Source organism: Calliphora vicina, chromosome 5 (assembly GCF_958450345.1).
Source record: "Calliphora vicina chromosome 5, idCalVici1.1, whole genome shotgun sequence".
Classification (NCBI taxonomy): domain Eukaryota; kingdom Metazoa; phylum Arthropoda; class Insecta; order Diptera; family Calliphoridae; genus Calliphora; species Calliphora vicina.
Window position 1 is genome coordinate 59502379 of NC_088784.1, and position 26525 is coordinate 59528903.

Sequence of the window (26525 nt, forward strand, 5' to 3'; positions counted from 1 at the left end):
GGGGTTAGCCGATCTTAATATGTCATATTTGAATTTTTTATTAAAAAACCGTAAAAGTTTTATGTTGCTGATTAGACCATGTACATACCATCCATATTTATTGCTTACATTTTTTAGCCAATACATATAATGTAATCAATGTAAATTACATTATTTACATATCAAGTGTAGTACGTAGAATGAAATTATACCTTGAAAATACATCTCTGGTTACAATTGCTATTTAAAATCCTGCCTTATCGACCTTATTAACTTACATGTTAATGTTGCCAGATTTACCGTAATTTGCCCATTAAAAGATAAAAACAAAAATATTTTAAAGATTTTACAAAGATAATTGGCATTAGTCGACCAGCTTTTATTTTAATACATATTTGTTTTGCTGTTGAAATATAAAGGTACGCTCACACATGGCAAATATTTACTCAAAAAATCGTAACCATTTTTTTTAGAACAAATTTGTTTTATGTTGTTCAAGTCTTTTGTGGATCAAATAAAATTAAAGATTTGTTTTGAATTTTGTTTCAAAAAATCGTAACCATTTTTTTAGCACAAATTAGTTTGATGTTGTTTACAAGTCTTTTGTGGATCAAATTAAACTAAAGATTTGTTTTGAATTGTTCTAAGTAAAAGGAGATTTTGGAAATAAATAAAAAGAATTAAAACATATTCAGCTTTTACGTCTTTGTCGTCAAATATTTGACATGTGTGAACCTACCATAAGAATTATAAATACAATGCTATCTCTCCCTCACTTATGATATGTTCAGACTTTAGTTTTTAATCGCGTTTAGGCAAAATGTTGATTAAGTTATTCAAAGCCGTTCATATTACATTTGATTAAGTTGACAGTAACAGACAGCTGACTAATAAACAAAAAACAGCAAATAAATTTATATTTCATTTAAACATTAAAAATGGAAAGAAATACTTTAATAAAGTTAGCAGCAGATTATTTTAAAGTTATTAATAATGGAATTGTGAACATAAATGAATCAATGTAGTTTATGATAAAATCCTTTCTGTCAAAATTTACTTATTAACTTGAAGTTATTAACAAATCATTGAAATGTATGGCTAATCATATCGATTTTGATGTGATTATAGCTTAATCACGGTTGAGATGAGTTTTAGCGTACAAGAAAGTAGACTTACAATTTCTATATGCTACAAGCGGTTTCTTGATTTAAACCTTTAACTTTGACGATTTTGTACTTTTTTATCTGGCAACTTCATCTTACTACAACTTTTTATAACTCTGTCTACAAAATAGTAGTAAAAATATCGAAAGAATTTTTGTATTGTGTGTTGTTGTTGTTCTGCATATATTAAAATAAACAAAAAAATAATATTTTTTATTCGGCTTTAGTTAATTAATATTAGTTCATAACAAAAGTATCCAACTAGTTAACAGTGAAATCAAATACATTTTATTATAAACTTTAAAGTTAAATGTTGTTTTTGTTATAATTGAAAAAGTAGCAACAGCTGAAGCAACAGTTAATAAGTCAGTAAACGAGTCAACAAACTGGCTGGTTTGTTGTCCGTCTGTCTTTCTGGTCTTCGTCGTCGCTACGAGCTGGTTAGATTTTCTTTAGAAGAGCAAGTTTCTGTCTTTTAATGGTGTGTTGTTTTTGTTTATTTTTAGTGACGTTTTATTTTATTCATTGATAATGAAGATGGCTAAAATGAAAAAAAGAAGTTTACAGAATCATAGCTCAGTTTAAGACGAGCTATTAAAACGCAAGAGAGTGTTAAACGACACGCGGACAAAAAAAACTTTAAATATTTTTTTAATTTAGAAATTAAAACTGGATTTTTTTTATTTGTAATAAGATTACTTTTGGAGTGAGAAAGTGTGCGCTTGGAGTGTGTATTTCCATCTCTTGAATTTTATAAATTGTGCCATTAATTATCGTTTATTAACAAACGATTTCAAGAGGTGAAAAATATAAAAGAAAAACGAAAGTGGTCTTTTTAACACTTCATTCAAACAATACATATTTACATCCAAACAAGAAGACAACAAATTTACATGCTTCAACTTAATCATTAACATCACCACTGCCAGAGGAGTGTATAAATGACTGATTAGGAAATTCTTTTTGCCACTTGTACATTCGAATTGTTAGTGTAGCTTTTGTGAATACACTAATGAATTTATTTAAATCAAAAGAACATTAAATAGAGAAGAAGTGAATGAAGATAAATACATTGAAAACTTCCAAAAATGCTGCCTCGTTTTCGTTCCTTTTATGGTAAAATTATTACCTTTACACTGGTGGCCTTAGTATTCATTGTTTATATTAAAGTATTGCAAATCGATGAGGATGCTTCACTAACCTCGTCATTTGAGAAAGCCGCTTTAAAACAAAATCCTTTTAGCCATATTGATAGTGAAAATGATGATGAAAATGTGAATGAAAATGAAATACCACGACCAGTGGCTGCATTGCATAAACCACCATCGGTTGATTTCAATTCACCCTACGAGTTGAGCGTACAGCTTGATTTGGCCAAACAGGAAGTCGGCTTGGGTGATATGGGCGATGCAGCTTATTTGGAGGGCGCTGCAAAAAAACGCGGTGAAGAAATCTACAAGAAAATTGCTCTTAATGAAGAGTTGAGTGAACATTTATCGTATAATCGTACCCTAGACGATTTTCGCCATCCTCTGTGTGCCAAGCAACATTTTGATGTAGACACCCTGCCGACAACAAGTGTCATTGTGATTTTCTACAATGAACCCTACTCGGTATTACTGCGTACAGTGCATAGTACGTTGAATACATGTGTGGGACGATTGTTGAAGCAAATCATTCTGGTAGATGATGGAAGCACCAACGATGAACTGGGAGAGAAATTAGACTACTACATTCGTACACGTATACCATCGGGAAAAGTCTCAGTTGTACGTTTAAAAAATCGGTGAGTAGCTATAATCAAATGCTTTTATAAATGAAACATTTGTTATCAATCTTTGAAAATAAAACAAGAAATACATACAATTTCAAATTTCGTATCGAAGATATGGTATAGCAAACACTTTATCTGAAACAAATTTTAAAAATTTTACTGTGATCTTTTAAACTTTTTCACTTCGGTCGGTTGAACTTACTTTAATTTATAATTAAAATTAGTAGAAATCTAATACTGCTACTCAAAATTGTAACTACTAAGAAACATAATAATAAATTCTCTACACCCGTTATGTTTTAAGTGAATATTAAAAGTTTTTCATGTTTATGATGGTTAAAAATAAACATTTATTATATTACACCTCACCTTTTTTAAAAGTGCTTTTTTATAACAACAAAAAACTTGAAATCTGTTTTGTAACCTTGTTTTTTCGATTTGCATAAATAGAAGAATTATAGCAGCCTAAACACATTTAAATTTATAGTAGTGTTTAAATATTCATTTCAACATGATTTTTAAACTTTTTTGTGTGCATTTTTTTTTTGTTTATTTAACTGTCAAATACCTAGACAAGACTTGTTTTATTAAAAGCTTTTCTCTTTTTTTTATTTAAATATCAAAGTTAATTTAAAAAGGTATTTTAAAAAAATTGATAAATTTTTGGTCTGTTTCAGTACTAATCAGATTTACAGGTTTTAGTCAGAATTAATCAGATAAACAACAAAATATATTGATATTTTTAATACAGGAGCGATTTCAAGTAAAACCTGCAACTCTGGCCGGTACCGGAGCAAAGCTTTTAATTTTAATTTTTGATTGTTAAATAAAATATGATATCAAGTTAAATGTAATAGATTAAATAAATGATTTTAAAAATGTGTTCAGTATTTCTAAATTTTTTACATATTTTCTTCTTTAAAAGCAGCAAAAGTTCTTTAACATGTATACTGCAAATAATGTTTTGTGTAAAATATGAGGTTGCAAACACCCATGATTAAAACAAATTTTAATAAATAAAAGCAGTTTTAAATATTGTAATTTATACAACCTACTTCTATTATTTTTATATTGTAAAAATAGTTCAACAGCATTCTTCACCATTTCCAATCCTAGTTCAGAAGTTTTTAATTGTATTTCAGAAAATTCTAATTCTTTTATGATAAATATGTAGTATATTGTGATATATCACAAACGATTTATTTGAATTTAATTTTGAACAAAAAGAAAAACAAACATTTTGTTTCAAGTAGAAAAGAATCGTTTTGGATAAATTTTATGTTTGTTTTTTAATTAGAATACAAACTAAAAAATTGGCTAGAAATGTATTAAAATCGGGTCTCTGCTTTTTATATCGATATTTGAAGATTTGAAACTAACCCGAATATTGTTTTTAAACAAAATTTTTACAAAAAAGCACTACGAGTGTGTCATGTCGCCCCCTGAACGGTTTAAGGTTGCATTCAGAAGTAATAAAAGAAAATCAAAACATAGAATTATATTTGAATGCAACCTTGAAACAGCTGTTCAGGGGAACGATTGGTACAGGAAAAAGATGGAGAAAAGGCGGGAAAAGATTAAGAATGAGGGAACGGGTAGGATATGGTACAGGAGGAAGAAGAGTTTTTTTTTTTTTGGAGAGAGATGGAAATGAAGATAGACGTGGTTTTTGTTTGCACATTACACAATTAATTAAAATTTAAATAAACACAAAAATACACAAAAAGAAATTTAAAGCACATAATACACAATTATTTAAAATTTAAATAAACATAAAAATACACAAAAGAAATTTTAAACACAAAAATAAACAAAAGAAATTTAAACACATTTAAAACACAAAAATACACTATTTGGAATACATTACACAAGTTTGAACACAAAAAGAAAACACAAATATACAAAAATTTAAACACATTTAAATCACAAAATTAAAACACAATACACTAAATACACCAAATACATCTTTAAATAAAACACGAATATAAATCATCACACACAAACTTAAACACATTGAAACACAATTAAGGAAACGTCACGATGAAGGGAAGTTATGTACTGTTTCGGACAGATTAGACCCACACACAAACGGGCAATAATCTCCCCTAAATCAAAGCATTCCTGTGTGTGTTCCTAAGGAATTAAGATGATGGCGTAATAGAGGATAAACGGTAAGTGAGCTAGTTTTAAGACTGTAGGGTATAATTAGGGGCAAACCCATAGTTAATGGGCCAAAGGTTTGCCATGGAAGAGGGTGGGCAGGCCAAGCAGCAAACATCCGCTGCGGCCAAGTAAGTATGAAGTTGCGATGCCTAGGAATAGATCAGGGGGAAAATTCAATAATAGGGAAATTTGAACGGTAGTTTTTTATTCATTTTTTAAATATATTTTTATATTTAGATTTTTTTTGTTCAGAGGCTTGAGGGTGATTGGATGGTGGAATTTACGCCCCCTTTACCGGCTCAGCCAGGCATTGCCACCTTATTTTGATTAAGCGTTGCCATCCAGTCATCCTCCAAGGGTTTTCCCAAAAAAGTCTTTGACAAAAATGGCGCCCAACAATGGGGGCCCGAAATTCGGGTTCCTTAGCAGATCAGTTTACTTTATGCTTTTCGTCGAATAGTGGTCATCTTTTTCAACGTAAGTCATGCTGACTAAGGTCAATCGTGGTCAATCAGCATCTGCGACGTGGGGAAAGATGGTCCTATTGGAGGAAAAACAAAAAGTCTTGCTATTAGTCTGTTCTCAAGGGCACTTGTAAGTCACATTACAATAGAATTAATATTCTAGTAATGGTAGCTACAGTGTCCTGGAGAAAAGAGTAACATGCAAGAAACACATTTTTTTTTAAAGAGCAATAGAATAAAGTGGAAGTACTTGCATTTTCAGGCTTTTTTTTTGTGGATAAGTCGTGCTAACTAACTCTTTCAGGGGTGGTTACACAGCGATCCACAGGAAGGTCTGGAAATGTAAGACTTCAACTCCCGGTTATGTTCACCCGTTCATATTTTCTTGTTGTTGTTTTTATTCCTGGGAAATTCTTAGATGTCGTCAATATCGTATTTCCTTGGCAAAATTTATCCCTACAGTTTAAAAATAAGCTCACTCACATCAGAAAGATAAGTATATATCAGTATTAATTGAGTTTTCTTTTGCATTTTAGTTAAATTTGTATATATTTTTTTTTTGTGTTATTGTATACATATCAAATTCGAATTTTAAAACTAGTTTTAAATTAGAATTTGAATACAATTTCTTTTAAAAAATTGGTATATTAATTGCTAAATATTCAAACTATTTAATTATTTTGAATTTGCATGTTTTTTTTCATACTTTTTATACTTTACATATATTTTTTTTTATTTGGTTTATTTTTCATATTAAAATTTTTTCTTTGTATTTTGTATGAATATTTTTCTTTTTATAGAAATATTTAAATATTGAATTTAAATATATCTCTTTTTATATTATTTAAATATTGAATTTAAATATTTCTCTTTTTAATAGAAATATTTAAATTTGGAATTTATATATAGATATATAGTTTTTTAATATTTTGAATTGTTTGTGTATTTTTCTTTAAATTTTAATTTATAAATTTTCTTTTTATAACTAATTCTACGGTAACAGACATAAAAATTCTTTTCAGGTTGCTGTTAGTAGGAAATAGTTTTAGATTCGGTTTACGAATAGCTTTTGATTTTTTTTTAGTTATAGAATGGTAGAGACTAGGGCAAGTAAAATGCAACGCGACTCTGCTTCGACTTCCTCTAGGCCTATCCTCGGGAGTGGTATCACCCAGATACCAACCAGTTCAACGGCCCTAACTACAACAACAGCGACCGTAACACAGGCAGCTTTCAGTGCTAACTCGGCACAATTAAATCCACAATATGCGCCAATAGTTCAAGAAAGAGTAATTGAGAGCAACATAACCTCGCCCACTTATAGCAGCCTCACTGCACAACATGTCCGTCAGGAGTTTCGTAGCAGTATGGCAGCAAATCAGCTAAATGTACAACCGAGAGCAGCAGAGGTACAGAATATAGTTGAGTCAACGCTAGGGCTTAGGCAGGTGGAAATGATGCGCTCTATGGAAGACAGGCTCCGCGAGATTGTGCCCCAGATTGTAGCCGAAAGTTTACGATCATTGTCTCGAAGCTCCGAAAATCAGGCTACATGGCAACAATCACCACCTCAAATCAATAGGCAACCACCACCATTATTGAGAGGACCACCGCCTAACATCCTACCAAACCAAACCCCAGTAAGGCCAGCACCACGTCCAGATAGATCGTTCCACCAACCAAACACCAACAACAATATGCCACCACCAGACAATAATAGCACATTTCAGCAGTATGACATGAGGCCACCGTATTATCAACCACCTCACAACCCGGAAGTTTCCAGAAAACCAGGGCTAGATAAGTGGGGCGTCAACTTTGACGGTACCTCCAAAACAATGGGTGCTCAAGAATTCGTCTTTAGAGTGGAAGAAATGCGGAAAGACTATGGAAACAGCTGGTCGGACGTCCTAAGGCATTTCCATCAATTGCTGTCTGGTGATGCACTGGAATGGTACTGGATGCAGAGGAGACTTCAGCCAATACACTCCTGGGAGGAATTGAAGGAAGCTGTTATCAGTCGTTTCCGTCGATTCAGTAGCGACATGGAGATTTACCGACAGATAATGGACCGCCGCCAGTTGCCACAAGAGTTATTCGAGGATTTCTATAACTCTGTGCTGAAATTAAGAAGCCAACAGTCAAATCCGATCAGCGAAACGGAACTGATCGATATCATGAAATCGAATTTGCGAACCTCGATGGCCCAATTAGTGTTCCCAATTCGGATGTTTGGCCTCAGTCACTTCCGGAATGAGTGCAAGAAGGCAGAGGGACTATTGTACAACCAGCGCCAGAACTATGGTCACCGCCAATATGTACAGAGAGTCAATGAGCTGGAATACGTTGAGGAAGCTGCTCCGGAAATCGACGTAGACGCCATAAATAGCTCGAAATATGTCTGCTGGAACTGCCGTCAACCAGGCCACGGATATATGGACTGTCCATCACCAGCTCGGCGTCTATTCTGCTTCAAATGCGGTATGGACAATACGGTGACACCGAAATGCCCAAGATGCACGGGAAACAGGCGACCGGACCCGCTAACAACTGGGGAGCAGCGTCCGAATTCCGCAGCCCAGTGAGCAGACTGGAGGATATTAATGGCCTAGGGAAAGTTGATCATGACGGGGTCGTTAATATTTTAGTTAATAGCAAAGTTAGGATTAGTAAAACGGCAGAAGAGTTTAAAATTAGAGAAATTAAACCATTGCATTTGAGAGTCAAAGAGTACGAGGAGGCTAGGAAGAGAATTTTCGGAAAGACGCGGATCGAGAAAGCTAGATTAAGATATAGAAAGAGAAAAGCACTTAGGCGTGAGATCGCGAACGTATGCTTATACGAGGGCGAAGATACTAGATTATATACCCGTATCTCTATCAATGGGGTAGAGATTGAGGGTCTTTTAGATAGTGGCGCGACGGTAACGGTCCTCGGCGAAGGATGTTTCGATGTCGCGAGAAAAGCGGGCGTGGAAATTCGAAAGTTTCCGGCTACGGTAAGGACAGCAGACGGTAGATCTCATAATATTCATGGTCGGTTTATAGCAAAAGTAAAATTTAATAGAATAGAACGGGATATCTCCTTCTATCTTGTACCGACCTTGAAAAGGGCGTTATTTCTGGGCGTCGATTTTATGAAAACCTTTAGACTTATTGTTAATTTAGATAGCTTGACCACAAATGATATGCTATGGAGTGAGGAGGCGGGCGAAAATCCGTCAAATCCTTCCATGCATATCCTTTGTGATCAGGACAGAGAGTTATTAGAGGCAACTATAGCCAAGTTTCCATCTTTTGTGGAAAAGGGGCTTGGGCAAACAGATCTAGAGATACATACAATCGATACGCAAGGCGCAGTGCCTGTAAAGCAGAGGCATTACCCAGTTTCACCAGCTGTGCAAAAACTTATGTACGCGGAATTAGATAGGATGCTTGCTATGGGAGTAATTGAGACTAGTCAAAGCCCCTGGAACAATCCAGTGACGCTAGTGCGCAAAGGTACTAAGAACAGGCTTTGTTTAGACGCACGAAAGCTCAATTCTCTCACAGTCAAGGACGCCTATCCACTTCCGCATATAGAAGGATTGCTCAGTAGGCTGGGTGACACGCACTTTATATCTAGTGTGGATTTAAAAGATGCTTTCTGGCAAATCCCACTAGATATACAGAGCCGTGAGAAAACTGCCTTTACAGTGCCGGGGAGACCACTTTACCATTTTACGGTCATGCCTTTTGGTCTGTGTAATGCAGCTCAAAGGCTATGTCGTTTAATGGATAAGGTGATTCCTTCCGACTTGCGAGATCGAGTGTTTGTATACCTAGACGATTTGCTCATAGTTACTCCTGACTACCACACCCACATAAAAATACTTGAGCGAGTTGCTCTACTACTCTCTAAAGCTAAATTAACAATAAATGTCGAAAAATATAAGTTTTGTTTTAAGGAACTTCGGTATCTAGGATATATTGTGGGCGAAGGCAAATTAAAGCCTGACCCTGCTAAAATATCCTCGATACTCGAATTTCCTTATCCAAAGACGCCCAGACAAGTACGCGGATTTATGGGAACTACCGGCTGGTATCGGCGCTTTATAAGGGACTATGCGACGATTGCGACACCAATTTTCGAGACCCTTAAAAAGGCAAAAACTTTCGTGTTTCCTGATGAGGCCAAACAGGCATTCGATAAATTAAAAAAGGCACTTACCTCGAGTCCAGTGTTAAGGCATCCCGATTTTACGAAACCATTTTTCGTGCAGTGCGACGCGTCTGACATCGGTATCGGGGCGGTTCTTTTTCAAAAGGACGAAATTGAGGGTGAACACCCAATCGCGTTTATGTCGCAAAAGCTAACTCCCGCGCAACGCAATTATTCGGTGACAGAGCGAGAGTGTCTGGCAGTGGTAATGGCCATAAAAAAGTTCCGGGCGTATATTGAATTAATGCCATTTACCGTTATAACTGACCACTCGAGCCTGAAATGGCTGATGTCGAACAAAGAGCTCAGTGGTAGATTAGCCCGGTGGAGTTTGTTGTTACAATCTTACGCATTCAATATAGAACATCGCCAAGGTAGTAAGAATATCGTACCAGACACTCTCTCGCGTTACGACATGGATGAGATAGTTACCGAAGTCGCACAATTCATCGATTTAGACTCGCCATCATTTTCATCGGAAGCATATACGGAACTACGGACGGCTATTAAGGAAAATATAAATCAGTTGCCAGACTTAAAAATAGTTGATGATATTGTATATAAACGAACCTTACATTACAACGGGGATAATCTTGCAGAAGATTTTTCGTGGAAATTGTGGGTTCCGGCTGATTTAACTAACGACATCATAGCCCAAGCTCACAACCCTCCAATCACCAGTCATGGAGGTTATCATAAGACCCTTAAACGTATAAGGGAATATTTTTATTGGCCACATATGACAGTCCAAGTTAAAAATTTTGTTATGAACTGCCAGATCTGTAAAGAAAATAAATCTTCCAACAAAATTTTGAGACCACCAATGGGCGAGAATGTTGTACAAATAGTTCGCCCGTTTCAGAAGATTTATATAGACTTTTTGGGGCCATATGTAAGGTCCAAGACCGGTAATTCTTTTATTTTTATTGTATTGGATCATTTCTCCAAATTCGTTTTGCTGAAGGCCATGTCGAAGGCTAATAACAAAAATGTCGTTCGATTTTTAGTGACAGAAGTTTTCCATAAATTCGGCGTACCAGAGGTAATTTTGTCCGATAATGGTAGCCAATTTGTTTCCAAGGAATTTAGGGATATGGTAGACTCGTTCGGAGTTAAACATATGAAAACTGCGATATATTCACCCCAGGCAAACGCATCGGAGAGAGTCAACCAATCTATATTAGCAGCTATTAGATCCTACTTAAAGAGTGACCAGAGAGATTGGGACAACCATCTCTCAGAAATAGAGTGTGCACTCCGGTCATCAGTGCACACATCAATTGGTATGACTCCCTACTTTGCATTGTTTGGAACGAATATGATCACACATGGTAGCGTGTATAAGCTGGCGAAGAAACTGGAATTGCTAGAAGATGCAGACATAAACTTCTTACCGAAACCATTGAAGAATGAAGTAGTACGCGATAGAATACGGGAAAACTTGTCAAAGAGTTACGCTCTCCGCGCAAAAGATTACAATAAACGCGCGCGCAAAGTTAATTTCCGAGCAGGTCAAGAAGTTTATCGACGCAATTTCACTCTTAGTGATTCCAGTAAACTATATAATGCCAAAATGGGAAAGAAATTCGTGAAATGTCGTATTGTCCGTCCGGTCGGGAATTGCTATTATGAGCTAGAAGACCTGCAGGGGAAAGTAATCGGTATCTACCACGCAAAGGACATCAAACAATAAGTACCTTTCCTTTTCTATGCCTTACCAAGTTTTCTTTCCGTCGTTTCCTGAAAATTATGTTTCTAGACCTTACCTTCGTATTTTGACTCAATTTTGTAATATTTATTTTGCTAATTTTACTTTAATACTCACTGTAGTTACCTCCTACGACATTTACCTTTTTTTTTTTTTATTCGTATATAGATTTGATTAGATTTAGTTTTTTCTCTTTAGTTCTTTTTAGTACTTTTAGATTTTCTTTTTTGATTAAATTAATTGACTGAATTTTAGGTTTTGGTTTTATAGATTTATATTTTTCATCTATTATTTTATTTTATAATTTTTTTTTTTATAATATTTTTCTTTAACATTATATCTAGGATTAATATATTTGAATTTACTTGAATTTTTCAGTTATAATTAAATTCTAGATTTAGTTTCTTTCTCATTTATATTTTGAATTTGAATTTTGAGATATATGATTTTGTTTTATTATAATTTAATATTTTTCTATTAGTTCCTAGTTTCGCAACATTGAATTTTTTCTAGTTGCTATATACAATATTCTTTAGCATATTTTTTTTATATTACCTAACTTAAGACCTTAATCAAAAACTATTTACACTCTATCAATTTCATTAGTATATCGTAGTCAGTAAGATCATCTTTCGTTAATAATGGATAAGTCGACGATTTGCCCAACCAGAAGCTTACGTTTCTAAACTAGTTACATGTTGTAACCGTCATTGGCCCAATAGTGCAACTCCTTTAACACCCTGGGGAACTATGCCATTAAGGGCTGGGAGTCGTTAGACACTTTGGACAATGACATGTTCTGAGTCCGGTCTTACAGCAAGTTTAAGCAAATATGCCGAGTTAAACAACTAGCTAGTCAATAGAAAAACTAAGTTGGCCCATTATAATCGACTCAGATATTACTGATAGATGTCCACCAATGAAACAGATAGACAATTAAAATAGTTTGTAAATGATTTAAAATACTTTTTCAAAAATGTTCTAAATCTTACTTAGCTAAATAATATTTTAACAATAATAATAATAAAATCGGATAACTTAAAAAAATTCCACTTACCGCTTGAACTCCACACCATCTATTTCAAGGCATTAAAATCTGAAAGGAAGAGAGAGAAAGTAGTTAGATTTTTGTTTTCTCGAAGTTTATTTGCAAACAAAAGTTTAGTTAGTAATTATGTCCGTTAAATATTGAAATTTTCTTTTTAGTTAGTGATTCTAAGGACTATCGGCTGTATTTATAACGAAATTGTAGGCACTGTGTATACGACGCACACCACGATCTGCCACTTAGCATTCCGAGTAGGCTCAACTTAGAGTTATCAGAATTTGTTTATAATGAATATTTGTCTAACGAAAAATAAATTTGAAAATCAACTCGGAAAAGTACGAGGAATTCCCAACCTACTCTGTTTGTTTTAGTCGATATTTCTATTTAAGTTTCTTTACTTAAATCATAAAAAGAAAATGTAAAATCAATTTATTTTGGACTTCTCCATATAAAATCTTACGTTTATTTAAAAATATATTATTACTGAACTGCTGTTGTTTATAGACTTAACAAGTTTTTGATGGTTTGCTAACATTCATTTAGCAATTGAATAAAAAGATACATTATAAATAACGCGTATATTAAATCCGTACAAAATTGTACTTATAAATACGGCTGTATATCTTTTAAAAACTTGGTAGTAGAATTTTTACTGAATATTTATTGTCAAACGAGGCTATATAGCTTTATAACGTTGTATTGGTAAGACTATACGTCATATATATACGGCATATAAACTGATATTTCGATTTGATTATATTGTATAAGACTAAGTGATTTGAAGAAAGAATTTCATATATAAATGAAATTTTTTTAAAGTCCCTTAAATAAATAAATAAATAAATAAATAAATAAATAAATAAATAAATAAATAAATAAATAAATAAATAAATAAATAAATAAATAAATAAATAAATAAGTAGATAGACACATGAAGAAATGTATGTATGAGATTACAAGATTATCGAAACCTAGTAAAATATAAAAAAACAAGGGTTAATTCAAATATTATGAAAAATCTTACCTGTAAATAGGGCCTCTGCATCTATGGCCGGGGAAAGATTTCTTGTGGAACAGACAAGGATATAATTAGTGAATTTGATTTAAATACATTATATTTGGTACTCACTTTTTACTTTCGATGGGGCACCAAAGAGACAATATGTCCAATAACTAGCTACTTCATACATCAACAGTTGTTTTATCTGAAATGAAAAATAAAAAAGTTAGATTATTAACAAAAATAATAAAATTTATTGTAAAGTCCTATTCAATGATACCCAGAATGATCAGATCATTTTCTGGATATATGAGAAATGTACGTTTATATGTATTGATGTTTAATTCTTATAACTCCTAAACTAAGAGAGACAAAAATGTTAACGTTGTTGAGTTTATAAATTATGTGTGTATCAAAAACCGGCTTCGTAAAAATCACTTGGTTTGAATACCAAAATTTGTGTATAACAATAACTATTTTCATTTGTTAATTACGATAGATGTAAGCCCCGTCTATACTTGACACATAACTATCATAACAGCTAATGTCGTTTGTTGACAAGACAAAGTTTACTGAACAAAAGCAATTCTTTATCGTGTCAACCATTATCACAATTAGCATGACAGAAATCTATCAGGTATAGACATAAGTTAACCATCGCAGTTATAACCGAATGCATGCCGCCGACAAAGTTTTGCAATGCCGCCGTTCAAAAAAAAGAAATCAACCGGCGCAGTCTTTGAGCACATTATTTTGTATATTTTTTTTTATATTTTTCACTTTTTGTTTACCTTTTTTTTTGTTCGATTTATAAACAAAACAACGCTTTTCTTTTACTCGCGTTGTTTGTTCTACAACAATGAACATACATTTTGAGTTCTAAATGTTTGTCCACCACTAACACACACACCACCATTTTTTCACATATTTTTATTTTTCCTTATTTTCCACACACTTAAACAAATATACTAAATAACCACCCAAATACGTACCAAAATTACACCGAATTTATATAAATTAGAATGATAATAAGGGATTACTTACCATTTTAATTTCTTTATTTTATTATAATGGCCGACCGTCCGTCCAAGCCAAATGCATTTTGTTAATTAGGTTGCCAGACGAAGATAATATTTTGGCGTGGGTAGGTGCTGCCACATTTTCCCAGATGATAGGAGGAATTGCCACATCAACAGGGAAGGTTAGGGTGTGCCGTAAACCGGAAGATTATATATCTTAATAGCCTAGGGTGTGAAGATGACGATAACAGATAATAATGTTTATGTCCCCTCCCATTTCGTTTATTCAAGGATATAACGAAATGGTGGGGTTTGTCATGTCGCCCCCTGAACGGTTTAAGGTTGCATTCAGAAGTAATAAAAGAAAATCAAAACATAGAATTATATTTGAATGCAACCTTGAAACAGCTGTTCAGGGGAACGATTGGTACAGGAAAAAGATGGAGAAAAGGCGGGAAAAGATTAAGAATGAGGGAACGGGTAGGATATGGTACAGGAGGAAGAAGAGTTTTTTTTTTTTTGGAGAGAGATGGAAATGAAGATAGACGTGGTTTTTGTTTGCACATTACACAATTAATTAAAATTTAAATAAACACAAAAATACACAAAAAGAAATTTAAAGCACATAATACACAATTATTTAAAATTTAAATAAACATAAAAATACACAAAAGAAATTTTAAACACAAAAATAAACAAAAGAAATTTAAACACATTTAAAACACAAAAATACACTATTTGGAATACATTACACAAGTTTGAACACAAAAAGAAAACACAAATATACAAAAATTTAAACACATTTAAATCACAAAATTAAAACACAATACACTAAATACACCAAATACATCTTTAAATAAAACACGAATATAAATCATCACACACAAACTTAAACACATTGAAACACAATTAAGGAAACGTCACGATGAAGGGAAGTTATGTACTGTTTCGGACAGATTAGACCCACACACAAACGGGCAATAATCTCCCCTAAATCAAAGCATTCCTGTGTGTGTTCCTAAGGAATTAAGATGATGGCGTAATAGAGGATAAACGGTAAGTGAGCTAGTTTTAAGACTGTAGGGTATAATTAGGGGCAAACCCATAGTTAATGGGCCAAAGGTTTGCCATGGAAGAGGGTGGGCAGGCCAAGCAGCAAACATCCGCTGCGGCCAAGTAAGTATGAAGTTGCGATGCCTAGGAATAGATCAGGGGGAAAATTCAATAATAGGGAAATTTGAACGGTAGTTTTTTATTCATTTTTTAAATATATTTTTATATTTAGATTTTTTTTGTTCAGAGGCTTGAGGGTGATTGGATGGTGGAATTTACGCCCCCTTTACCGGCTCAGCCAGGCATTGCCACCTTATTTTGATTAAGCGTTGCCATCCAGTCATCCTCCAAGGGTTTTCCCAAAAAAGTCTTTGACAAGTGCTAAAATTATATCTTAAATAAAATATTTTTTGTACTTTATACTTCAAAAGTAATTTCTAGAATCCTAAAGAAACCGGGTTTTCATCAAAAATAATTATTCGTCCTAATCCGAAATAAACCAAAACAAATGTACTATTAATTTCCATAAAAAATAACAGTGTGGATATAAAGCAAGCTTTTCCCAAACATCAATAAGTTATTAAATGTTTTAAAATACTATTGTGTAATTAGTGATGTGCCAAATTTAGCTTTTTAACTCATTTTGATAATTTATTTTTCTGAATATGTACTGCTGCCGCTTGTCCAATAAATATGTGTTGGTAACAATGACAAAGCTTTATAATGAGTGTGCTTTGAATTATGAAAATTCATAATCGTCTTGATTTTGTGAATGAACACCCATCAATCTAATAATTTTCATCTTTATGCTTTCCTTCATTATAACTTTTAAAAGTTATTTGTAAAAACTTTTATATTTTGTAAATTATAAGACATTAAATGAAGACTTTATGTACATTAGAAATGTCCTTAAAAAATAGATTTGCTTTAGATGGATCTTATTTTGTTCATTAGTAGCTGAAACTAACTACTGAAAAATTTAAGTACAATCGGATAAATATAACCCGTGTCGGAAAACGATTGAAAGTTGTAAAATTGGGTAAAAATGGTACTTTTTTGGATATCTTAAAAAAATTCCCTATTTAAATAATATTTTTTAACCATTTGAAATAAATCTTATCTTCTAAAGAAAATTGTTGAACTATTTGAAAAGTGCATTTATTTATGTGTGCTAAAAACTTTTCGGGGCAATCTTATTTCATAAAAAAACAATTTATTCCTACCATGGCTATAGTAATATTATTTACCTTTATATTTTAAATAATTGCTTATTTTAGTTCCTGGTTTCAATCTGGACACTTTTTAAACTAATTATTTTTTATAAAGAAAACATTTTTATAATTTATTTTATTTTTGTACAAATAAATTTACAAATTATTTCAACATAATAAATATTTAATTAATTGTTTTTGTAGTGTTGAAACATTGTAATTATTAAATAATACTATTAAAAAATCATAGCTCGTTTTTGAGCAAACATGTAATTGATTCAAATACGAATGAAATTGAAACTAGTTAAAAGTTACACAAAATTTTACAAATTGTGAACGTATTTTTAAAATTATCTTTCGCTAAATTTATTCCCGAGTCATAAATTACATTGTAATGCACATTCCGACTTCTTTCTTTGGATTTCTCCATTTTATTTTGTATTATAATTTGTTTATAAAATTCAGTTGTAGTAATCATAGAGAACATAGAGCGAAAACTAGAAAAAAACTCAAACAAAAATATTACTCAATGTAATCACCATACGAGTGTTGTTTTTGTTTTCACATAGTTTTTTCTATTGAACTTTATTGAACTAAATCTAAACAACAACAAAAACACTTACTCTTTTTTCGTTGACTTCTCCTGTGCATTCGACACCGTTCCAAGAAATAATTTATTTTACAAGCTCACATGTTTAGGCTTCTCTTCGAAACTAGTTAGAATTTTGCAGAAAGCATATGAGAACAGAATGCTGCATTTGGGACGGATTGAGTCTTTCCAAGCCCTTCTCGGTGAATATAGATGTAAAACAGGGTTGTATATTAAGCCCAGTTCTATTTTCCTTGTATCTTAATGATATTGTAGATGTTCTCCCTGGGGGAGTAGATGTTGCTGGTACAAAAGTGAAAATACTGCTGTATGCTGATGACATAGTCATTTTTGCAGATTCCCCAGACGTTTTACAAAGTATGATTGATGCATTATACAATTACTGTTTAAGGTCGAACCTGACGGTTAATTTAAATAAATCAAAAATAATGATATTTATTTAATTGAAATTGTTATCAGTTTGTTTTCCCCATATTTTACCCTAACAAATATCTGTATTTTATCTATAATTACGTACATATTTCGATTCTTTTGCATTCAATTGCAAAAGTATTTATTTAGTAGCAAAATTTTTTCAAAAACTGAAAAATTTGCATTTTTCTCTAATTTTGGCGAAAAAAGGATTAATTTCCAAAATTTTTTTTTAATGTAATATTCTTTAATATAAATAAATCTACACATTTCTAGAAAACAATGCAGAAAGTTAACGAGTTTCACCTATTTATTCCATATTAACAGTAAAATTTTGCATATATCTGAACTTTGACCTAGATGCGCTTCCAGAAATCGTTGCCCGATTTGGCTCAAATTTTCAGCACTTAACATTTAGGCCTAGTGTCACAATATTCCACACGGCACTCTTCAAAATTTTAACAAAATTTTTTTTCCATACAACTGATTGTCAATCTTGTGTACACTTCTCTATTGTGCTGCAATAGCGAAGAATGGAGAAATCATTATCAGTATGATCCAGCTTTTTAAATAAGTTTTTGATATTGGTGGAAATTTTAGGACTTGAAGATTCATATTTTAGTGAAATTAAATAATTTTGTGATTTGTTCGGACGTCATTCACCTTAAAAACTAAAAAGATTATAATTTGAATTAATGTAAAATTTTAATGGTTACAGACATCACAATAACATTTTGAAGTCATATAGATCTAAATATTCTTAATGGCATTACTATTGTTGCCATTCTTTGTTTTAAAGCTCCAAAATTCCTAAAACGGGCAAAATGTGTTCCAAAAACTGAAGTTATTTACAGTGTGATAGTAAAAACGCTTTGTGTGTATATAAACAACATATAGGGCTATATAAATGTGAAGAGTTTTTGAGGATCGGTGCTTTGCGATTTTTACAATTTTTTACTCTAACCTAAAATTTTGTTTCAAAATGTTTGGATAGGGATGGGACAATGTCCGCTTAAGTGGGTCAGATTTTACTTTACACGTTTTTGAATTAAGTTCACTTTCCAGATCATACAAAAATTGTATATAGTCCCGAAGAACTTTTTTCTTTTTTTGAAAAAAAGATACACGCATACAAAGTTGCAACATATAAAAAGATGCTTCAACTTTGGATACATGTAACTTTTTATAGGGACGAGATAATTATCAGGTTTATTTTATTTTCGTAAAAAAAATTTGTCCCGTCATATATAAAATACAAAAAAAATCTCGAGCTAAATTTAATAAAAAACCTAAATATCTCTTGATCTAAAATAGATAACCTACAGATATAAGTCTATTTTTTGTAGACCTTGTCAAGGACTATCTATATTTTAAATTTCACCTCATTCGGATCATAAATGGATTTTTGTCGTTTTTTTTTAATGTGACTTCCTACTGATACCCATCCCGCCTATGAAGCTGATGAACTGTAAATCAACTCGAAAAACTTCTGCTGAGTAAATAATACAGCACAATGTAGAAGTGTGGACTTGACATACTATTTTAACAAAAAATCTTTGTTTTAGCTTAAAAAAATAGTAAAAACGAAAGTGTTTAACGTTCAGAATGTATTAATATGTTCACAAGACTTGTTCAGCTTTACCGTAAATACAAATTTTTTCTTCCAAAATGTTATTTTTTCGCAAAAAATTTAAACAAAATTTGTTTGGTAGACTCTATATTATTGACATATATAGTTAAACGGTATCACCAAGTCTGAATTAGCTGTTGGTCAATAACAAATTACACCTTTTTTTTGAGGGACCACTGATTTTCAGAATGTTTGGAGGCTCATAAAAAAAATTGGTCGCCAAAATTAATATAGGGTTTTACTACCCTTTGGTAGTAGAATTGAAACTATAATGTCATGACCGGGTGTTTTTTGCACTGTGAAAGTAATCGTGTAAAAAAGTAGTTCTAATGTATTTTGTTTTTAGTTTTAGCTAAATTGCTCTTTTACTACATTTCTAGGGTAACTACTCTACATAGTGAATACCGCTAATTTTTTCTGTGAATCAATTAATTAAAAATGTGTAAAAAATATGTTTTTCTGTGTACTTTAATGTTTATTCAAAAGAATTATTTTTATCAAAAAAGTTAAAAAATTTAGATTTATGTCAATTATACCTAAATCACTGAACCGATTGACTTGAATCTGATAGACATGTAGGAAAAATTGCTACATTTTGTTTCATTAATAAAAATATATCTGCTTCTAAATCACGAATATGTGTGTGATTCGTGATTCATGAGTATCTTTAATGTAAAAAGGTAAAAAGTTAATTTTGTATTTTTAATTAACATATTACACTATGGCCGGGTAACTTATCAAAATTTTAAACATAGTTAAAGCTTAATCAATGTCGAAATATATTTTTTTCATACAAATTAAAAAATTTTATCTTTGATTAAGCCTAAAAAACTATGTTTAAAATTTAACTAATAGCAGTGAGGAATCAAATCAATTCAAAATAACTATGTACACAGGACAGGATTAGCTAGTTATTAATACAGAATAAGTTCAAACCAATTATTTATGGGTTGAGTTTTATTGTGATAAATGTATGCATCATTTATTTCATCCGTACTCTCTATAAATAAAACAAATTGATTTGTACATACATACATTCCAATTTCTTATCGATTTATAAATACGTTCACGACGTAACTAATTAATTAAGTTATAATATTTTGAAACATAGTGGTGCATGTGTAATTCTAAGTTAAAAAAGTAAAGTTTCTATAACTTTTATTGAGACTGATAATTAATATTTTGCAAACCGTAAAAAGGAAATGGTAACTTTAATTTGGATTATTTCGATAACGGTGACTTAGTATTTCGTGTTATTTTCTTAATGGCACATCGATATCCTTTAATAGTCAAAAATCTATCCTCAACAATGTCAAATCCGTTCGCTTGAAAAACGAAACGAAAGTATGACGGTTAAGGTAAATTGATATAATAACACTTTTTGCCAACTCCTAAACAAATAGAGATATTCGGAAATGGTTTGGTGAAAAAAATGCACGATTGCTTTCAGATTGTGAAATAAAAAAATTATAAATCTATTTTCGATAAGATATTTAAGTTTAGGATACATACATTTTATTACCCAATTTTATTTCGAAAATATTAAAAGTGCAAAATTAAACTAAAGCAGGTGTCGGAACATTTTTAGTTTGTATTATTTATGTCGCAAAAAATTCGAAAGTACTATTCACGACTTTACCATTCCATAACTCTTTGCTGGTTGATGGAACCTAAATTTATCATAACTCATATTCTTTTCTTAGATAAGCTAAACAGAACTTAATAAATATCAATTTCGGTTAAAAATATAACATCGTTTAAAAGATTCCATTCATGATAACTTTTCTTAATATTTATTGCGTAAAAAAAAAAGATCTAACGATGTGGTTTTTAGTTAGATGTTATTTATATGCTTGTAAGCAGTATCCAATGCTTTCCAAATCGAAATTGAAATATTTAAGAATTTGCATGAGGTTATAAAAGTTCGTTACCCCAGATTTTAGTTTATTTCGATAAATGGTCACATTATAGCATATTATCCTGAGTTTTTGAGGATTTGTGGTTTTATATGAATATTTAAATTTTTCCTGGCTGTAACGTAATTATGAAATAGTGCGTAAATGACTCAATTGTTTGGCCACAGGTGTTTTTGCACACCACAAATAGACTTCATATGTGTAAAATTAATTTTCTGAAACTTGAGTGTAATTCTATGTACATATTAAAGGCCTTATTCACACAAAATTATTAAATTTAAACAACGTTTTAAGATCAAATTGTGTATAAAAATTTTGCTGTAAAACATTGTTTAAATTTAAATATTAAATTTTTTTTTATAATTTTTTTGTACAATACAATTCTGTTAAAAATATTTTTATTACATACATATAATAAAATGTATATTTATTAATTAAACACTTTAAATCATGAACATTTTATTTTTAATTTAAAACAAGAATTTCGACCAACTACAAAATTGCGGCTTTGAACAAAGTAAATAAAATTAGCTTTGTAACAATAGTTAATGATTGACTTTCGTAATGTTAAAAGTAAATGTACTTGCAGATATACATACATACATACTACGTACATAAATATGTACGTAAATATTATGTAATTATTTGAAAATCGATGGTTTTACAAAACAAATATCAGTTACAAATTAATTATGAACATTGTACGTATGTTCACACTTACATATTTATGTGCGTTTTTTATATGTATTGGCCTTCTTTTCTCAATTTCCAATTAGACAACGAAACCAACAAGTTTTTGTTTGATTAAAAAATAAAAGTACATACTATATACTACGTATCTATTTCTTTATTTAATTCTAAGTGTGATCAGTCTAAGAACTATGATGCGGGCTTAAAAGTATACACAGCTTAGAAAAAAGCAAAAGAAAAGTAACATTTTTGTATCTATTATAGACGTATCACATCTACACATGTAGGTAAATAAAACAAAAAGCTAGTCAAATAATACCACTATTCCGTTGCGTACAAATACTCATACATTAGTGTTTTTATACATACCGACGATTATATAGATTTTTATGAGTTTTTCAACCTTTTTATTTATAATATTTTTTGATTTGTTGCTGTCTACTTGTATATTTGCTTTTTTTTTTTTGTTTATTTGTGTACATATGTAAGTATTTTTTATTAAATATTTTTTTGTGTGTTCTCTTGGGTCATTTCGCAGGTTGGGCTTAATACGAGCCCGTTTGGCAGGAGCACGTGTAGCCACTGGTGACGTCTTAATATTTTTAGATGCTCATTGTGAGGCAAATATTGGCTGGTGTGAACCACTGCTGCAACGCATTAAGGAATCTCGCACAAGTGTTTTAGTTCCCATTATTGATGTCATTGATGCTCAGGACTTTAAATATAATACAAATGGCTATAAATCATTTCAAGTGGGTGGCTTTCAATGGTCTGGTCACTTTGATTGGATCACTGTCTCAAATCGCGAGCGTAAAAGGCAGCAACGAGATTGCAAAGAGGATGATTTAGATGTTTGTCCCACATACAGTCCTACCATGGCTGGTGGCCTATTTGCCATAGATCGTAGTTATTTCTGGGAAGTTGGTAGCTATGATGAACAGGTGGGATTATAATTGATTATTAGTAGAAAAATAAATGTTTAATGCAATCCTTGTTTTTTTTTATCATTTTCAGATGGACGGCTGGGGTGGTGAAAATTTAGAAATGTCCTTTAGAATCTGGCAATGTGGTGGTACAATTGAGACTATACCCTGTTCCAGAGTTGGTCATATATTCCGTGATTTTCATCCTTATAAGTAAGTATTAAGCAGTAATTGACTTTTTTATTTTTTTATATTAAAACATTTCGGATTTGGGTGGGGGGTAGTTATTTCCTTTTTTTCACCCCCTGGATCCACGCCTGGTCTAGATTATAGTTCAGTCAGTCTATAGTCCAGGCTATAGTTTAGTCAATCTATAGACTATCCAGGCTATGGTTTATTCTATAGTCTAGACTATAGTTTAGTTCCGGTAACTAGTTCAAAAACGAACATTAATCATATAAGTCTTAGAATATCCATCAAATTTGGTGGTACTGCATCTCATAATTGTGTTTGTTGCTGTGTTGGAGGAGTTTTAATTTAAAATAAACTAAATTCGGACTTATTTTGAAAAATGAGAACGACATTATTTCTTGTTTAGGCTTTGAGCATGATACAACCATTATTTTATTATTTATTGTTATATTATGGGCTTCGAGAATATACAAAGTTCAGGATTTTTATTTATGTTATTTACAATTACTTAAATTTTAGTGGGTAAAACTGTTTACTATCGTCTCATATATAGTTTCCAAAAAAACGAAGAATTTCAAAACCACGGTTTCAGTTTTAAAAAACATAAAACCGATCTGTTTCGGTTTTGTGATATTGTTTTTTTTTAGTCCAGACTATAGTTTAGTCTAAATTTTAGTTTAGGCTTTAGTTAAATCACATATAGTATGTATGTATATCAAATTATATTTACATACTTGTGACGATCATTACTCTTTAAAAACACTTCTATGAGTAAAGTAAACAACGTCAAAAAATTTTTTGCTATAAATAGTGGTCACGATTTTTAAGTAAATATTTGCCAACTCGTAACTTACTTTTAGTAATGATATAAACAATTTTTTATTTGAATTGTGATGATTTTATTTTTTACAGGTTCCCTAACAATCGTGATACTCATGGCATCAACACTGCTCGTATGGCTTTAGTTTGGATGGATGATTATATCAATATCTTCTTTTTAAATCGTCCTGATTTGAAATTCCATCCTGATATTGGTGATGTTACCCACCGAGTTATGTTACGCAAGAAATTACGTTGCAAAAGTTTTGATTGGTATTTGGAAAATATCTATCCGGAAAAATTTGTACCCACCAAAGATGTTAAAGCTTATGGAAAGTAAGTAAAATTTGTATTTATAAAGTAAAAATATACATACATATATTAGAGCTAAAGAAGTTTCGAAATAAATTTTTAATAATATAAAATTAAGCTAATAGATGATGGGAACTTTCAAGAGTTTTACCGAATATTCGGCTTTGGTTTAGGCTTCTAAATTATTTTTCTGTTCACCAAAATCTTTCTCATTTTACCATCATATCACTTTATATTAAGGTAATTCAAATGCGAAAATGCAAACTTAACATACATTATACGTATGCTGCGAATTTGTGGATTTTCGCTAAGGTAAAAAATAGTGAAGTGAATTATCTTATGTTTCATTTACACATACATATTTGTTTGTAATAATATATTTTTAAACAATTTTTGAGAGCTTTCTTCGCAATTCTTTTTTTTTAAATTTTTAATTTGTTATAGATTGCAATCTTTAGTTACAACAAATCAATGATTTTTACAAATATTTTTTTTCTGGCAAACTTTAAAATAAAATTAAAGAGGTTTCTTAAATTATTGCATATATTTTTCCCCTTATACAATTACAGAGTACGTTCGCTAAATTCCAATTTATGCTTGGACGATCTACAACAAAATAATGAAAAACCCTACAATTTAGGAGTTTACTCGTGTAGTAAGGAGATTGCCAAAACACAATTCTTCTCCTTTACCAACAACAACGTTCTACGTAACGAATTAAGCTGTGCCAATGTACAGCACAGTGATTCACCGCCATATTTAATTGTAATGACGACTTGTTTCGAAAACGACGATCTAAATGAAAAATGGCAATACTCAAATAATCGCCTAAGACATCTTAACACTGGCATGTGTCTGGACCATCGGGGATTGCATCAAGGCGATTATATACAAGTATCAGTCTGTGATCCTTATAGTAAAACACAAAGTTGGATAATTGACCATCGTGATGAGAACATATTGCCACAGTTATAAAAATTATTCCCCATTTAGGAGTCCTAACAACGAGACGAAAACTTTTGTCAATTTTAAGAAAAAAACAAAAATAGAAACAGAAACAAAAATATTGTATATAATGAAATATTTGTATCCTTAGCTTATATTAATCCTGCCCTCATTTTTGTGTATAAGATGGAAAAACTGATTTAGTCATTATACATATAAAAAATGTAATTTTAAATTAATTAATTTTACAGCATAACTTTGATAATTTTGTATAATCAAACAGAAAAACATAAAAAATATTATTTACTTTTTAACAGAGAGTATAGACGAATTATTTGAACTGAACTTTTTTTCCTTAAACATTTGACATACTACTTAAAAAAGAAATAAAAATTTGAGATTAAACTTTTTTATAAAAATTGTGTATGAACTACATATTTTACAAGATTACATCGAATGATGTATATATACAAATAGGATGACTTCTAATGTAAAAAATATATTTATAAAACAATCTAATCTATTTTTTATTTAAGGACTATTCAAATATTAATTTAAACAAAAATACCATGACTAGTTAAAATTTCACTCACACTAAAAACTACTGATATTTTTTTTTAAAATCATAATCTAAAATATCAAAGGAATTCCTATTTTATAAAAAAAAAACATAAAACAAACGAAATATAATGTAAATATACAAAATTACTACTGCAATACTTAATTCTTGATATCAAAAACGCTTTAAAAGCATTCCATACACACCACTAAAAATTATAAAAACAAAAAAGTCAAAACAATATCAAACAAATTATATAAAAATAAATGCAAGACATAAAAAGCTTCCTATAGTTAATATATACAAACATATATATAGTTATAAACAATTTACATTGCAAATACAAGGTCATACATATTAATCACAAAAATATGAAAAAAACTACATACAAATATAAAAATATTTTTATATTCTTGGTTGTACAAATACAAAATTTATAAAAAAAAAATAATAGTAATAAATAAATGAAATAATAAAGGAATATATTTTAATAATATGCTTAAAATAGTATACAAACTATAAAAAACTGCACTAATATTTAATTGAATACGTATTGACAAGAAAAAGAAGCAACACACACGTACAGTGGTGGCCACCAATTTAAGACAAATACTTGAATTTTTTTCATCAACTGAATTTTAAGTGCGATAGAGCCAAAATAAAAGGACCTCTAAGGGTATGAAATTTATTATTAATGTTTCTAGTTTCTAAAAAATGTTTGGAAAACTCGGTAAAA

At 31.1% G+C, this 26525-nt stretch overlaps 1 protein-coding gene across 1 annotated transcript; it reads left to right on the forward strand.

The window, feature by feature from the left end:
• The first annotated feature begins 1410 nt into the window (after window positions 1–1410).
• Window positions 1411–26285, forward strand: Pgant1 (Polypeptide N-Acetylgalactosaminyltransferase 1). The gene is made up of 5 exons (XM_065511357.1): window positions 1411–2928; window positions 22578–22980; window positions 23054–23175; window positions 24067–24309; window positions 24855–26285. The coding sequence occupies exons 1-5, from the start codon at window positions 2231–2233 to the stop codon at window positions 25258–25260; spliced, it is 1872 nt and encodes a 623-aa protein (XP_065367429.1). The 5' UTR covers window positions 1411–2230; the 3' UTR covers window positions 25261–26285.
• Window positions 26286–26525: the final 240 nt, after the last annotated feature.

Bases quoted from the DNA above. Each gene is read 5' to 3' on its own strand.
- Pgant1 (XM_065511357.1), top strand. From the start codon at position 2,231: ATGCTGCCTCGTTTTCGTTCCTTTTATGGTAAAATTATTACCTTTACA. The intron at 22,981-23,053 runs GTGGGATTATAA...TATCATTTTCAG, and splicing joins TTGGTAGCTATGATGAACAG to ATGGACGGCTGGGGTGGTGA. The intron at 24,310-24,854 runs GTAAGTAAAATT...ATACAATTACAG, and splicing joins GATGTTAAAGCTTATGGAAA to AGTACGTTCGCTAAATTCCA.